The sequence below is a fragment of the Pagrus pagrus genome (assembly GCF_965226575.1).
Source record: "Pagrus pagrus genome assembly, chromosome: 14".
NCBI classification, from domain to species: Eukaryota; Metazoa; Chordata; class Actinopteri; order Spariformes; family Sparidae; genus Pagrus; species Pagrus pagrus.
The window spans coordinates 5,385,538-5,401,251 of record NC_140198.1 but is presented as its reverse complement, the minus strand read 5'-3'; the positions used below and the strand labels follow the sequence as shown (position 1 = coordinate 5,401,251).

The 15,714-nt window shown below is 41.2% G+C and overlaps 1 protein-coding gene across 1 annotated transcript in view; it reads right to left on the bottom strand.

The window, feature by feature from the left end:
* fstl4 (follistatin-like 4) overlaps nucleotides 1-15,714 on the bottom strand; it is a 214,611-nt gene that overhangs the window by 184,119 nt on the left and 14,778 nt on the right. The window contains exons 2-3 of the mRNA XM_084374357.1: nucleotides 13,031-13,190; nucleotides 1,584-1,617 (exon numbers count right to left, since the gene is read on the bottom strand). Coding sequence (XP_084230483.1) covers nucleotides 1,584-1,617; nucleotides 13,031-13,180 — 184 coding nt within the window. The 5' untranslated portion in view covers nucleotides 13,181-13,190. The remainder of the gene's footprint in view (nucleotides 1-1,583; nucleotides 1,618-13,030; nucleotides 13,191-15,714) is intronic.

Below are 15,714 nucleotides of genomic sequence, written 5' to 3'. Positions count from 1 at the left end.
TAATGCTTACAGAGGAAGTCACTTGTCAAATAGGAAGCAGTCAGCCCTGAAAATATTGATGTTACAGTAACTTGTACACAAACAGCTCAATCTCCCTGTCCTGCACGACAATGTAGCAAAACACGCCGCCGAGAAAAACTCATGTGAATGCTACACAACGTGGAGTAAAGAAAAAAAGACTTGAAACGAGGGAAGTGCGTGATGGAAAAGCCCCCAGGATCGGAAACAAACATTGCAAATGTAACAGCTGAGACCATCATATCCACAACCGGGGACTGAACCCGTCTTCTGACACCTCGAGTCTTTGATTGCATTGAAAACAATCATTCCAGGATCGCTGTGATAGATTGCATTTAACACTGAACTGGATTTCATCATCACCTGTGCTGGGCATTTACAACACAAACCCCCGGCACATAAAAATACGAGGAAGAAAAAGACCAGTTCTCGGTGGTTAACTGAGAGCAAGAGCAAAAATATGTATCATTACATATGGTCTAAAATCAATAGCTGAGACGGATAAAAATAAACACACAGCGAGAGTGTCAAACGGGCAAACAAAGTTGTGAACTTAATTCCCAGAGATACTCGCTTTGGTAAACTTCTGCGAGGTAAGGCTGCTCACAGAGAAAACAAACGTGAACTTCGACATCGCCCGGCTAAAATCACTACGAAGAGGTGAAGTGCAAAGACACAGTTTGTTGAATTGATACTGTAACTTGGTAGTAGTAGAAACTTTGATTTGGTATTGAGAGCTATAGCTCAGACGGTACAATGGGTTTTACCCCTGACTGTAAGCTTAGCGGGACTGTGCTCGGCTCCCTCCCCCCGCCAGCGTCTCTACTGCCAGACTTAGGAGGGAGTCCAGAGTCAAGGAATGTGAATGATGTTCTTTACAGGGCATCAACTGTCTGAGCAATCACCGCAGTGTAAAACAGCCCATGAGGCCCAGGCCAAACAAACATTGCTTAATCATTTCTGACAGGGGACTGAAGATGGCTGACAGCTGAATAATTATTCACCTGATAAATATATTTTTCAACTGAGAAGGGTTGTCGCTTGGAATGAGTGATTTCTCTCCTGCTTATGCTTTTTGTCGTCGCGTTGAGACGCGGTAGGGTCGAGTTTCACGCTATTAATACAAAAAACTATATCATTTTTCCCCCACATGGTGTCAAATGCAGCTGAATAAACAAACTGGTGCCTGCCAGTCACACAACCGGCTGCTAGATGATATCGTGGCGCGCGCTGACAACTGAGATGCTTTCAACACAATCAAAAACGCTTCCTCTAAAGACACCGGAGCAATAAATGTGATACAGTAATAAGTGGCCATTTTTTTTCAGATTGTCACAGTTATATCATCATCAGAGGTTTTTCTCTAAACGGGGCTGCATGGTCCGCTTTTATGGGAGCCATCTAAATTCGAATTACTTCCCAGCAGCATTTCTCCGCAATCACAGAGCCAAAGTGCATCATGCCAGAACAACCGCCGTAGTAAAAAAAAAAACATACCGTCATGGAGCACAACATGGCATATTTTGAAAAATGCTGTTTGCTTTGAACACAGTAAGTGTACTCACATTGATCGATGTTCCCGTCTGCTTTCCCCTTCTCCTGCAAACAGAGAAGCACACACAAAAGTGGTTATTATGGGCTTGGAGGAGTGAGACAAAAACAGCACCTTTCTGCAGCTTTTTTCGCGCATCATTCGTTACTTCGCCTTCTTCCTCTTTTCCCGGTTCAGAGAAAGCGATGGCGGAAAACGAAGGTGAACAGACGGAAAGAGAATGACAAAGAAAAGAGAGAGTGAGAGAGAAGGAGAGAATATGTGGTGGGCGACAGCAGAGGAATGAGAGGACTTTCACAAAGGCAGATCCCAAAATCAATTCAATCACCCTAATTGGAAATACGCTTGCCAAGAGACTGCATGATACATAGAAGGTGTCACCATGTTGTGCTGGGATGTTTATCAGGATGTGAAACAACTAAAACCACAAGGATAAACTAATGATTCATTTTTACGTCATTGGGTGCGAGGATGGTATCGACCTGTAGTTTAATCAGTCCGAAACGAAGCTTTTGGACTGATTGGTGGCGGCCCACATGTACTGGGTGACTTCATGTTCTGACCAGTTATCATCTGTTATTGAGCCTCACAGGATTAGTTCAGTATGTGCCGATGCAAAAAGGAAAGTCAGGTGTAGTTTTGTAGAGCACATAATATTTCTGGAGCGTCGCAGTAAAAACAGCACTGCAGCACTAAATAAATAAAGTAGATGGGAATTTGTTTGAAGACATAAAAAACACCCAAAAGAAAACACACACACAAAAAAAGCATAATGAAATACTCCAGAAGCCCCCATGATCCCAAATTGATCATTCCAGACGCTGTACGTGCTAACCCTTTTAGCTTAGCAGCTGCAGTGACGGTTTAAGCTGAAAAACAAGGTCTAAATAAAGTCCTCTCAAATCAATTTGGGATCTCGGGGATTCAGGAGAATTGGACGAGCTATATGGAGCCATTTAATGTCGAAATCTGCTACAGGTGTTCAGGAGAATTCTGCAATGTGTTTTTTTGCTGTGAAGCTCCAAAAGTGTTTTGTTGTCTATGAAACTTCACCCGATAAGATAAATCGACTGAATTTTCATTTTCAGGTGAGACCCAAAGTGTCTGCGTTTGACAACCTGGTAATGAGACTCAAAAATCAAGTATATTTGAAAGAGTAGGTGATCGGTATTGAGTCCCATTCCAGATGTCAAATAACGATGCTTTGGGTTTGTAGCTGGTACCGAGCCAGCGTTGGGATGAGACACATCAATCAACTACTGTCCAGAATCGCTTACTCAATACTAATGCAATTCAAACTGTGCATAAAGGCAATTATTTTCACCGGACAATACAACCACAGAGATTTAAATATGTCGTGTCAAAAATTCACCTGGTTATAAAAAACAGCAATTACCTAACAACTAAAGTTTTTCCCAGGGTTCTGCAGCATTCGTCAAAATGGAGATAAGGTCTGGTACTAATTAGTCGACATATTTAAAACAAATCTGCTCAGTCTGTGACAGTTACACTAATTAAGTGTGTTCTTTATTTTAGGGATGCTGAAGACTGCTGTATTAAATAAATATATATTGATTGTCCTCTTCACATTTTTGCATTTGTGAATTAATATTTATCATCCATCAAACCGGTTTCTGCCATAACAAACAGATAATTATCATTTTTCATTATATTCTGTATCCGTACATCTCTAACAAAACAAAAAATAATGCCAGGCAGAGCTGATGATAAAGCCGAGCAACATTTTTACAAGGGACACCGAGAAAGTGCTGATGATGTCAGAAGAGAGGGCACCGAGCAGTGACAGGGCCAGATAAGAAAATGTGAGGCAGCGATCTGAATACAAGGGTATCTGATGAAATCACCATGCAGCAGACAACAACAGGAGTGTGGAGATGAAAGTAAAGCTAAAAGGTAAATAGAGTTTTAAAAAGAAATGCAGGTAATAAAGGCATGAAGTCTTACATTATGAATAAATAATGATGCAAAATGGAAAAATGGTTTTGTTTGTGGGAGCTCGAATGGTTGGAACCAGCAGCCGTGTCGTGGGATTCACTGCAACTCGCCGGACATCTAGTTTTATTTAGTTGTTGTTGCCTTCAGTGGAAACCAAGTCGACCGGAGATGGTAAATGCTGTTTTGTGAGCACAAACTGTAAGCGTTTTGGTTTTACATCGTGTGCTTGTTTGCTACTGATCACTGGTGCAGGGATGTTGCTCTGCATAAATGTATCTTAACGTTCACTTACGCGGCCCAAAACAACAAAGGATTGGCACGCCGTTTAAAAATAGAACAAAAGCAGGTCTTCTGAAGAAGCCAATATGAGGCAGCACTTGAAGTGCTGTGGCATTTTGCATCCTTGTCCCTCAGTGTAGATGTCAGCGGTAATGAGGCTCAGTGATAAAAACACGCGTGTGTCTGCGGGGCCCTCTTGGCTTCCCAGGAGACCGAGAGCCTCACGAAAAACACAGCAGTTTCAGTGCCTCCTGTCATTTCCTCCTTCGTTGTCTCTACATCTACATCGCTCTCTTACTCTGCCATCTGTCCATCTTAATTGCAGACGTGCTTCCTCATGATGGCAGGATAAAATTGAGTGTGCTCATCAGCACCGCCTTCCATCATCTCGAGTGCCGCTGTTTGATCAATTGATTAGTGAATCAAACCAAGCATAGGGGTGAAAGAAAGGCTGTGTGCTTCGTTCTAAAAATACTGTACTCGCTTAACCGAGACTCTCCGGGGTTCTTTTTTTCACTTTATCCTATACATTCAGCTTCAGGGGATCTTTATGGCATAAAATATCAGTTTAGTAACAGTGAGGGCCTTCTGTACTGCGATCACTTGAGGCAAAGTAGATCTACACACAGATAATTAGAAGGCAGTTTGTATTTTTCTCTTGAAAAGCTTGATAATTCCTACTATATAAGTTACCCAGCGCAGGTAGGATTGTATGATAAGATCATGAGAACAGGAGGGATCTATGCAGAATAGGAGATTCAGCACCTTCTACCCTCTCGAGTCTGAGATTATTCTTGTTTGACGTACGCTCTCTGTATTTCCACACTTGTGGCATAGCAACTAGGGTTGGGAGGATAAAAGATATCATAGCGGACAGCAATAAAAACACTCAGGATAAGTATCCGTGGTTATTTCCATCACTGGGATGATGGTGAGAAATCCACTAGTATTTGGAGAGAAGTGAACCAGTGTCAGAGTAGCTGCACCTGATATTTTAGGCTATTCTGTTATGTTTGCATTTGATTCTTGGCACTAAATTTCTCATTTAAAAGTTCTTATTCAATATTACTTTGTAATGTAAAAGTGTTGTGAGGGAAGTAAAGAAGTGAACAGCATATAAACCTCTTAGTACTTTATTTATTCATACTACTCATACTACTAATCAACATAAAAGAGAAAGTATTTTTTATCGTGATACAAAACGTTGTATATCGCCCGAGTCTGCACTCGCTCCATGGCCACCTTCCACAGGAATACGAGATAGAGTGTGCTAAAAATCGTGATCCATTTTTCCAAGTGTTTGTTTGCTTCTGACTTAACTTGTGAGCAGGTCAGTACCTGGTAATCAGGCAGCAGTACTGTTGCCATGGTTATAAAGCTAGATTTTGGGCCTCTGCTGTGGTTTCACATACCAAAGAAGCAATCGTGTTACTGCCGAGCCCAATGATAATGAAAACAGCCGCCGAATGTCACGCTAGAGTAGTGTTGTTGATAAGTCTGTTTTGTGTTTGCTTTATTAGCTTTTCTAGCGGCACCAGAGCTGAAGTGTTCAAACTCAATATGACTGCTATAGCCTCTCAACAAAAACTAGTACAAACAACATCTCTGAGAGCTACATGCCTCCATTTTGGAGGCCATTTAAACACCCACACAAAGCGAGAGTCTGACATCGCTGCCACAGAGACTGACATTTTGTGGGACTGCAATTTTGAACAGCAGGGCAATTCAAGCCAAGCTGTGTCTTTTACGAAGTCTGGTTGAATATGCCTTCCTCCCTCTCTTATGTGCGGTGCAATGAAGGCACTCTCCATTCAAGGACCCATATGTTTATATGTGCCCACTTGCTCTCTCGCCATCTCTTTCTGGCTCTTAATTCCAGTCAACAACAAAACTCTCAGTTGGAAATAGCCGCCTTCATGCCAACACTTAGCTTTGCGTTTTCATTATATTTGTTAAGCTGCAGCTTCAGCTCATTGTCTGATGTGGAGCAAACTGACACCTTGACATTTTTTTAAGAAATTGCCTGATTAGGATAAGAGGCAGCCGGAGGAGAGCTGAGTCTATGAGCGCCTGCGGTTTCAGAGTTCATCTATCTGCATCGAACAGTTATTCCCCGATGTGCGTTGCTTAAGAAGAAGGAACCTGTCTTATAAGTGTAATTCATCAGCGCACCAACAAGCTACTTAATGAGCAAAATGAAAAGGAGCCAAACGGAAAAGAAAAGCATTGGCAGCGTCTAAGTAGTAATACCTTCACGGGCGTAACTTTGATGGATCCTAAAATTAAAGTAAACGTTCCAAAGACCAAAAATGTTCCTGCTTTTTTTTTTACTTTTTTTTTTTTCTCCACCTGCACCACCCAGGGAGCCCTCGGCCTGCTCACCGTCTCATCCTACCAGAGAAATCATTCTTGTGATCAATAAATTCACCTTTTCAAGTCACTACCTGTTTGGTGTCTCTTTTGGGTCCACCTGTTCCTTAATACAACTGTTACATTGTTGATTTAATGTCAGTGGAAACAGTAAAATTACAAGAAAACAAATTTGTCCAGTTTTATTTATGGGGTAATATTATTGTTGTTGTATCAATAAGCTTCTATTTATTATATTTATTGGTATTATTTATCTGATATTTATCAGGTGACCAAATAATCTTCACATCCATACCCAGAGGCAGGGGTTTGTGACCTCTGTATTTGACGGTTTCTTTGAACCTCACAGAGTTTTATAGTGCAAGGGACAAAATCTGCTTTTATTCATCAGGCCTGCTCCCTCCATAGACAGTGTTCAGACAGTGTGAGCTTCTCAATAGAGACGTCCGAGTGTAACTTTATTCATCTCCGTGTCCGTCATCTTTACTTTCACTCAGTGCTGTGGCCCAGTTTCACCCCTTTCTTCTTTCTCCAGAAGCCCCCCATTAATATGTCCCTCTGCTCCTCGTCTTCACTGTCATGAGTTTTCTGTCAGCTTCACTACATGGACACAACGTGTTGTTGTTGTTGCTTTAGGGCACGCTAGTTGGATTACATTCTTACACCTTACTGTACTTCTGCCTTGCTTTTTGGTTTTGTTTTGTGGATATGGCACTCACTTTTAAAATCTGGATTTTACAACAGCTAACACAAGTACAGTACAAGAACACAGATACTGAAAACGTACAAGAGGGTGTTGCTGAGCACAGAAAGTATCACCTGCCGTTATAATTAATTAGTAGGGAGGGGTATTATTGCTTCATATAATGGTAACCGTTGCACATGTTCTGTCTGCCTGAAAGGGTTTCTTCAGCTTTGATTATATTTCTCAGGAGACAGTCAGAAAAATTGTGGACTAACCCTCTGGGACTGCAACGAAATAAAAACTAAAGCTTTACGGGGACAAGTCATAATCAAAATGTAAATGTGGTGGGGGAAAGCCCCACCGCTGAAAGTTTAAATACAAGAGAATAACCTGCGCTGGTGGAGAAGGGCTATTTTCATTCTTTTCATTTTCATTGTTCCTGCAGTTATTCTCTGTTCACTCAATGCTTAACCCTTTTACTCCTTAAATCTCATCCAATAAACACAATACCCTCTCTCTCTACTGCAGAATCGTTTAACCACTCAAGTCTATTCGCTCTTCATAGAGGCCGCTATCAAACCAAATAACAACCTCGCTGTCACATGTGCAGTATATAAAAACCCTTTATGCTCATCGGTGTTGGCTGTCAGCATGCTGAACACACAGTACATCAGCCCACCATCAATCAGTGAGGTCCCACCAAAACTACATCTGTTCTGAAAGAGATCGGGTTATTTTGCTAATATTAACTGGCCCTTTGACCATTATCGTATTATTATCGCATTGTCATCAGACTGAATTTCTGCAGTCTGGTGTATATTAAAGTTTATTAAAAACTATGTGATCTTTCCATCTGCAGCATACATTTCGACTCTTACCTGAAAAAGTAGGTAGGTACAAGTACAGTCTGAAAAAAAAAGCTGCATTTTTTTCAAAATCAAAACATTTATCCATCTGCAGTGCCTTTCACGTTTGCCTATAATATTGTTTTCACATGGCAGCTTTAAGATAAGGCATCTGTCGACTCTGCTGCATACAACTCCCTCAGAGTTGGACAGAGAAGTTGACAACTCCTCAGATCTTGGCTGATTAGCTGGGCTTGCTGTAACAGTTATCATTTATGGCTGCAGACGTTAGCTTCAGGTGAAAATGGCTGAAGTGATTAGTAATTGTTGTGAGGTAGAAGTCATGATCAGCGTGGGTTTCGTCCAGTTTGTGCTTCCCAGCAAGTTCATAAAATCCGACGTGCGAAAAACTCTCTTTTTTTAAAGCTGAGGCCGGACGATAAACAATCAACACAAGCTGCAGACTCTCGATTCTGCCGTCTTCGCATCGATGCAGAATCTTCCACGTCCGCATCGCAATGCATCTCATAATCGAGAAATTTCCACACCCCTGATGTTTATACCTGTGCTTTTTCTGTGAAAATGTACTTGGGCGTGCTGTTGCGAGTGATTCTGCTTTCAGATACCTGGATACACTGATGCACAGATACACCGAGCTCCCACGCAAACGTATGTGTTATCGAATCTTCTCTCGCTCCTCTCTCCTGCTCATTAGCAAGGAGTAATGTAGAAAACTTGCCAGCTAGCAGCTTCTAATTTTTGCCTGAGCTGACAAACGTCAAAGTCAGCAGGTCATATCAGCTTTTGCCAATTAACGATGATTCTGTGAGTAACTTGATGACAGAAAAAAAAAAAAAAATCAGCTTGGCTGTTGTTCAGTTTGCGTATTCTCTGCAGCCCGTGTCTGACAAAGATTGCTTAAGAGATAAAGAGGCATCACTCTGCAATACTGCTGTACAACAAAACTGCTGTTTTTGAGTTGTTTGTGAAGTCTCCTACAGTAAAACCATCTACATGATCACGTCACCTCAGTTTCAGGAGGCAAATTCTCCCACATAAAAACTCAAAATCAAAAAGGCTTTCATCCAGACTTTTTCTGCTTAATTTCTCCGTCTTCTTTTTCTTTTATTCCGTCTGTTACAGCCCTAAGTCCCTATTGTTCTTCTGTTTACATGTTTTGTATTGTTTTGGGGGAGTTTTCAGTCGGAGCAAAAAGAAAATCTGGCATTACTTATTCATTACCAAAGACTTTGAGAATGCATCTCTCATAATCATGTGAATTCACAGATTTGCATGATTTTCGCCCCGGGGTGAACTTCAAAATTCTGGCGCCAATTGACGGTTCTGATCTTGGACAGAAATACAGAGTGGGGGAGGAATAATGCCTGGGAATTAGTTTTTTTTTTTTGCGTCGAGGGATTTCAAAGGACTCAACTAGCGGGGCAAAAAACACATTCCACAACCGGCTGCCAATTTTTGGAAAAGCCCAAAGTGAGTCAGACTTAAAACAGACCGAGGGGTGTACATGCTTCATTTCACAAAGAATCACGACGGCCGTGGGGCTGTGTGGCTTGTGTCTGTCCGTCTGTGCAAAAGTCTCTCAGACAACCTGCTGAGGCTTTATGTTTCTGTTATGCAGAGAACATTTGTTAAAGGGTTCATTTCCTCTGGCAAAGACCTGTTTGCTTACAGGGACTGTCTCTTTATTTCCTCCCTCTGGCACCAGGAATCTCTCGTGTGCCATTATGACAGATAAGTGAGCTCATTCAATAGCACAAGTTTCTCAACAATTATCTCTTTATTGTTGTAAATGGATGAACAAAGAAAAACTTGGTTTTTAAAATGAAGCACACAGAAAACAGGCAGATTTAAGGCCACTTGCTGCTTGGTTTTTAGTTGTAACCATTAAGACAAGTGCAATAAAGACTACATTAAACAGAACGGGGTTCGGTGTAATGTACAGCGTACACTTCTCTCTGTGCAGTCATCCACTTCTACTTAATTTAAGGTTCAGACTGCAGAAACTACACTTGTTGGGTCAAACCCAACTAGATTTCTGAACAGTGAATCTCTTTATTTCTTATCACAAACAGTAAAACAGGACCATCTTTTCCAGAGTTGAATGTGCAGAAATGTCTATGCTATGACTCGTCATCAGGGGCCACAAACACAGATGAATGAAGTGTGATGATCAGGATCTGATCTCCATTTAAAGTTTACATTTTTAGGATCTGATTTTGGGGAGTTGATGTGTGACTTACTGCCTAGCACAATGTTTATTAGAAGTTTTAGAGCCCAATTTTAGGATGCTTCATATTTTTCTGATCACAACTTTTGTTAATTTTGTAAGCTGTTGCTAAAATGGAACAATTATATATGACTTTAGTAGAATCTGTGAGTCTAGTGGCAGTAACTGTACAGTGCAGGTTACAGTTTGCCCGCGAATAAACTCAGCAGCTCCTCAGTACCGAAGAAGACCTTGTGTTGGAGGGACCACTATCCCTCGCCACGCTAATATGCATGCTTTTGCTATTTTTGCTATTGCTCTATCCATGCTAATGACATTGATCTTGCTAGAACGGCAATCTGGTTGCAGCTGGTAGTGGATTACGTCCGACTATTAACCATTCTCCCATTCTCCCATTGAGAAAGTACGCTGACTGTTAAAACAGAGAGAAACAGCGGCTGGAGTCGGGAGTTTAAGTGACTGTTCTGAAACATGCTTAAGAGACCTCTCTTTAAAGCTAATTCAGCCCGGCACAGAGCAGTAAAGAAGATAATATCGACAAGCTTTCACCAGACACCAGCAGGGAGACGCCTCATACGCGAGGAGGAGCTTCACTCCCCTTCTGCTGTTTTACACAACACATAGTGATGTATCCTGAGCGTCACTTAAGGCTGATGAGCAGTAATATTTCTTTACGGCACGTCTACAGTTATGTGCTCACATTCCCCACACACATTACTCTTGTAATATTACAGAACAGGTACCAACACAGCAACTCTCAAAGACTAAAGCACCGCTGGCCTCTGTGCTTTTCAAGCGAAGACTCTAAGTTTTTCCCCAACCAACCACCTCCCCTCTCTTTTGATTTTTCTGTGTGGACACAAATCATTTAAGTGAGTGAATAAAGGTGAATGCTTGTTTTTGAGTCGTTTCAATCTGTTATTCTACTGAGATATTCAACTTTTATATTCATTACAGCGTTCACTGGCCTTAACCATTATCTTAAAAATATATAATAAATTGGACTGAATGAGACAAGTTCCTATGAGCATTTTCATTCTGATTATGTGTACGACTGGAGCTAGAAATCTTTGACAAATTTATTATAACGCAGCAAACGAGCCATGTCTAATACTACCTAACCCATTACCTGCAATCTTTGTCACTTTACAACGTTCGCTCCCGCAGGTATGAGCTATGATAAACACGCTGTCAATATCGGTCTGCTGTGAGAAGTAAAGCGGTTCTTTACCGTCCCTGAGCTGCACTTTGGCTCGCAGACAGCAGTCAATAGTGGTTGCAACAATTAGTAAAAACGGCAATACAGAGAATATATTCATAAAAGCCAAATTAGACAGGTTTAAAGCCAAAGTCGCTGTCAGCAAAAATTTTAAAAAGCCAGAAACCGGGTTGCACCATCACACCCACAGCTGGCACCGGTGCCAAAGTCACAGCAAAGGCAAGGAGTGTTGAACCCCGTGTACTAACAGATTCTGTGTTTCAGCTAGCATGACCAAACAATTTCCTTGTGATTCTCACGGAGTAATTGTTAACCTCTCTCATCCTCACAGTCGGCCCGACTCTCCGTGCCGTCAATTTCCTCTTCTCTTCAAAAAGTAAAAGATTTCAGCATCACACTGCAAGGTAACTAGGCAACTGTGCGTCCCTATTCTCTCAACTGCCTCACAGATAAGACAAAAGCCCTTCCTCACGTATTAAAAAGGTGCACACCAAATCAAGTTTTGGATAAGCTTGAAGCTTGTGATGACCTCTAACCTGTATATAGTACTTTCACATGATTGAGTGATTTAGACTGGAGAAGCTCACCTCTTGGGGAAAAGCTGATGGTTGTGCTGTATTCCTAAACACAACCGTGTCTGAACAGAATCAAATAAAGATCATTAGCTGATTATGCTGTCACACGCCGTGTTGCATGTTTTGATACATTTTGCATTTAAATACAGTCCTCCTAATTAAGCTCACTGACACAATCCTGCATGTATTTAATATCTAATTGCTATATTGTAAACCCAGGTGCACGAGTTGGTCGGCTTAAACTCATTTTCAGCATCATGTGTAATGCTAAATTGACAGTTGTGACCAGTTTACAGTGACATACAGTAGTCATGGTTCTCTGGTGGGGGGTAGAACTGGGAATGATCCCACTGACATCACAGAAAAAAACTAAAAAGAAAAGTTCTGCTCATGATGCAATTTATTGAAATAAATATATATTTGTGCCAAAATGTTATTTTATTTTTTCAATTTTTTGATGTTCAACCTTGTTCTTTCATCAGGCTACTTTACTGAAAGTGAGGATCAAGTTGGAGATGCATCACCTTTTAGAGTGATTTCATGCCATCTATGGTGGACATTATACATTATACATTATACTTGAGCCTTCAACCTAAAATTTGGCAAAGTCATTGTGCTGAGGGAAAAATCATGTCCATTTCAGCATGATTGTCTTTACGGCGACTGATGTGCTGCAGTTGAAAACATTTCTTTGGTCTTTTTTGTTCACACCTGGAAGTTACATTCTGAGGCTTTGCTTTACAGTGATCCTATCAACATGATCAGTTCCTTATCGTCTTGGATCATTTTTTATTTCTATTTTGGGGGGGCTTTATTTGATAGGACAGCTCAGGGCTCATTGTGACTGGGAGGGGGGAAGACATGCAGCAAGGGGCCACAGATTGGTACTGAAACCCAGGTTGCTGCCAAGGACTCGGCCTCTCGTACATGGGACACACACTCCACCAGGTGAGCTACTCGGGTGCCCCAGAATTGTAAACAATTATAAATGGGTGTACCGATAGGTTAAACTCACAAGCTGACTTCTCAGCATCGGAGATACCAAGACAGGAGCACACTGTTTCAGAGACAGTAAAATGTGCTATATTTGACAACAAATGTGTGTTTTGTCACACTGTTTTTCATTCTCTTCATTTTTTCTTTGCGACCCTGATTCGATTTACGGCTGATGTGATTGATTTATATCCCTGTAAGTGTTTCTCCAGCTTGAGAACGAAGGTAATGGCCTCGGTGGGAAGCTGTGTGTGTGCGGCTGTGTATAGGAAGAGGCACAGGATATTTACCATGGAGTGTGGTTCCTGCGAGGAGCTGTGCGACACGCTGGCTGTATCCACGCTGCCTCGCCTGCTGCTCTTGTGCCCTTCAGTGAGCCAGCACCCTGAGGTTCCCAGCAGAGCGGCTATAGCCACAGCCCAAACACCCAGGCTGCCCATGAGTGTCTACCTGAGAGGGAAAGTAAAAACACAACACAGATAAATTAGACTTTGTTGTCAAAGACTTATTGTTGAATATTATTATGTAACTTTATCTGCAAATCTTCATGCCTTTTTATGATTTTTAATCTCCTGTAGTCCGATTTGTTCTATAATGCATTTTATTGACTTTCTAAAACCTCCAAATTAGTTTTTGCAGAGGCTAAAACATGATATCAATAACCCAATAGCTCTGTACTGATATTGTTATTCATGCATTCGAACACCCGACATGATGTTGATGCATGCACACAGCTGCACACAACAAATACTGTACACCAACATACACTCGTGGAAGCACGCGCACGAACACTCAACATTATACAGCTGTGTTAACATCAAAGCCCGCACTGATGGGGATAATTACGACGATACAAAGGACAGAGAAAGTCTTTTGATGTCAACAAAGAGACAACTCTCTGAAGTCGCGAATGGCGGAGCGTGGCACAGGAGCTTCAAATATTAACGCTGAGGATCAATTTCCCTGCCGTGACGCAGACACACACAAACCTGCAGGAAAGGTATACACACATTATCCCACATGACTGTTTCCTTTGGTGAAATAATAAATAAAGGTGTTTTAAAGGGCAACTCCACCAATTTTAAACGTTAAAGTGTGTTTACAGGTCTTGAAGAGTACTCCTGCATGTGTGAGAAAAGTAGTATGAACCTTTTCGTGGCTCCAGAAGAAGCTGAATTTTGTGTAATAAATTGCCTCCAGTGATGTCGCTCAATGGCTAAGTTGCATTGTGGGTAATGTAGGCGCCGGGTTTTCAGAAAGGAAAAAGAGTGCGTGTAATAAACTGTATATTTTGTTTTTTAAACTGTCAAGAATGAGTCCGACAGTGTTTTGTACTGCAATGCTAGTGGACTGCTTTTCAAAACCTGGCGCCCACATTACCCACAATGCAACTAAGCCACAGAATGACATCACTGGAAGATATTTATCAGATTGCGTGCAGCTTCCTCTAGAGCCACAGAAGTGTTTTGTTTTTTAATATACTTTCGCCACACATGAAGTAGGCCTAGTAATCTCCAAGACCTACAAACACAATTTGATGTGTAAAATTGGTGCAATTACCCTTTAAATGGTAACTGCTGTGGAGGACCTGAGCTCAAGGGTGAATGAAGCAGGCAGTTTGATGGCAGCTGAAACAAACTGAATCGAATTATGTTCAAATACTGTAATAACAGAAACACATAAACCACAAAGTGTCGCATTATCAGCGCTCCCTGAAAGTCACATAAAAAAATAATAATAATACTATCAACTATCCAAAAGTAGTATTTGTTGCAGGTTTGTATTGTACTGAAATTGTGTTTCCAATATTGTGTCCAACCCCTGTATGTCTAATGCCCTCCAGACGACCTTGACAGTTTGTATTGATGGGGAATATTTACTGGTCTCCATCAACGCGCTGACTTCTCGTCAGGTCTTATCAGCCCATGCTGGTGTTTACGGTCGTACCGTGTGACACGGCACTTTGTTATGCGTGTTCCTCCACTTTCAGGTAATGCGTTTATTGTTTTTTACTGTGCTCTTACACTTTATTATGCTACTTTACTGTGTGTTTTACTGCAGAGCCAATCTTAAAACAAATTTCCCTCAGGGGCCCATAAAGTTTGCAACTGAACTGACACAAGGGCACAAACACACACGATGCATCTCAAACAGTGTAGGTGTTTATGGTTCCTCTTCCCGACAATACTGAATATTACAAGGGTGCCGTGATCCACCTTGACCTGTAATGCCCTGCTCCTGCCGGCTGAAAATGTGTTCTCTGCTTTAGATATCGATTTTTGCTTTTTTGTAAAATATAATAAATCTCTTGAAAAAAATACCAGAGTAAATTTTCCAAAAAAAAAATCACCCTGTTCTTGTTTTGACCTGTCTACAGACGTGAATCATCTCTACACTGCAGGCACAGTAAAAAAAAACATTATTTTTCCTAACTTACCACCAGTAGTACCCACATCCTTTTTATTTTAGTATACTTAGTATAAGTATCAATACCGCACCTCTATTGAAGCATTTACTGCATTTACTTTTTTTAAAATATACTTTTACTTAACTTGGCATTAATGATTTGTTTGGCCACCTGGAGCAGCAGAACAAATTGTAAACATATCACTGACATATTATTAGATTGAAATGCTGAACATGTTAGCAAACAGGTGCCCGTTTACACAGCAGGCGATACAGAGCAACATCCACAGTGTTTGTTGGGATTCATGTGTACAGACATGGTTTGGTCTCCACTAACTCCTGAGAGAAACATCTGGAACATTTTTATGCTAAATGCTAAGCTATGTGCACAGCTAGTTACACACTTTAGCCCTATTCACATGGGAATGGTATTACTTTGGGACCTAAAGTAATTTATAATAATTGCAGAGATCTTCTGTGATCTTAACCCATGCTGACACGTAAAGTAAAGACTCCACAGTACCTCCCATATTTCACCAAACACAGAGGTCCTGGTTTAATATTAGTC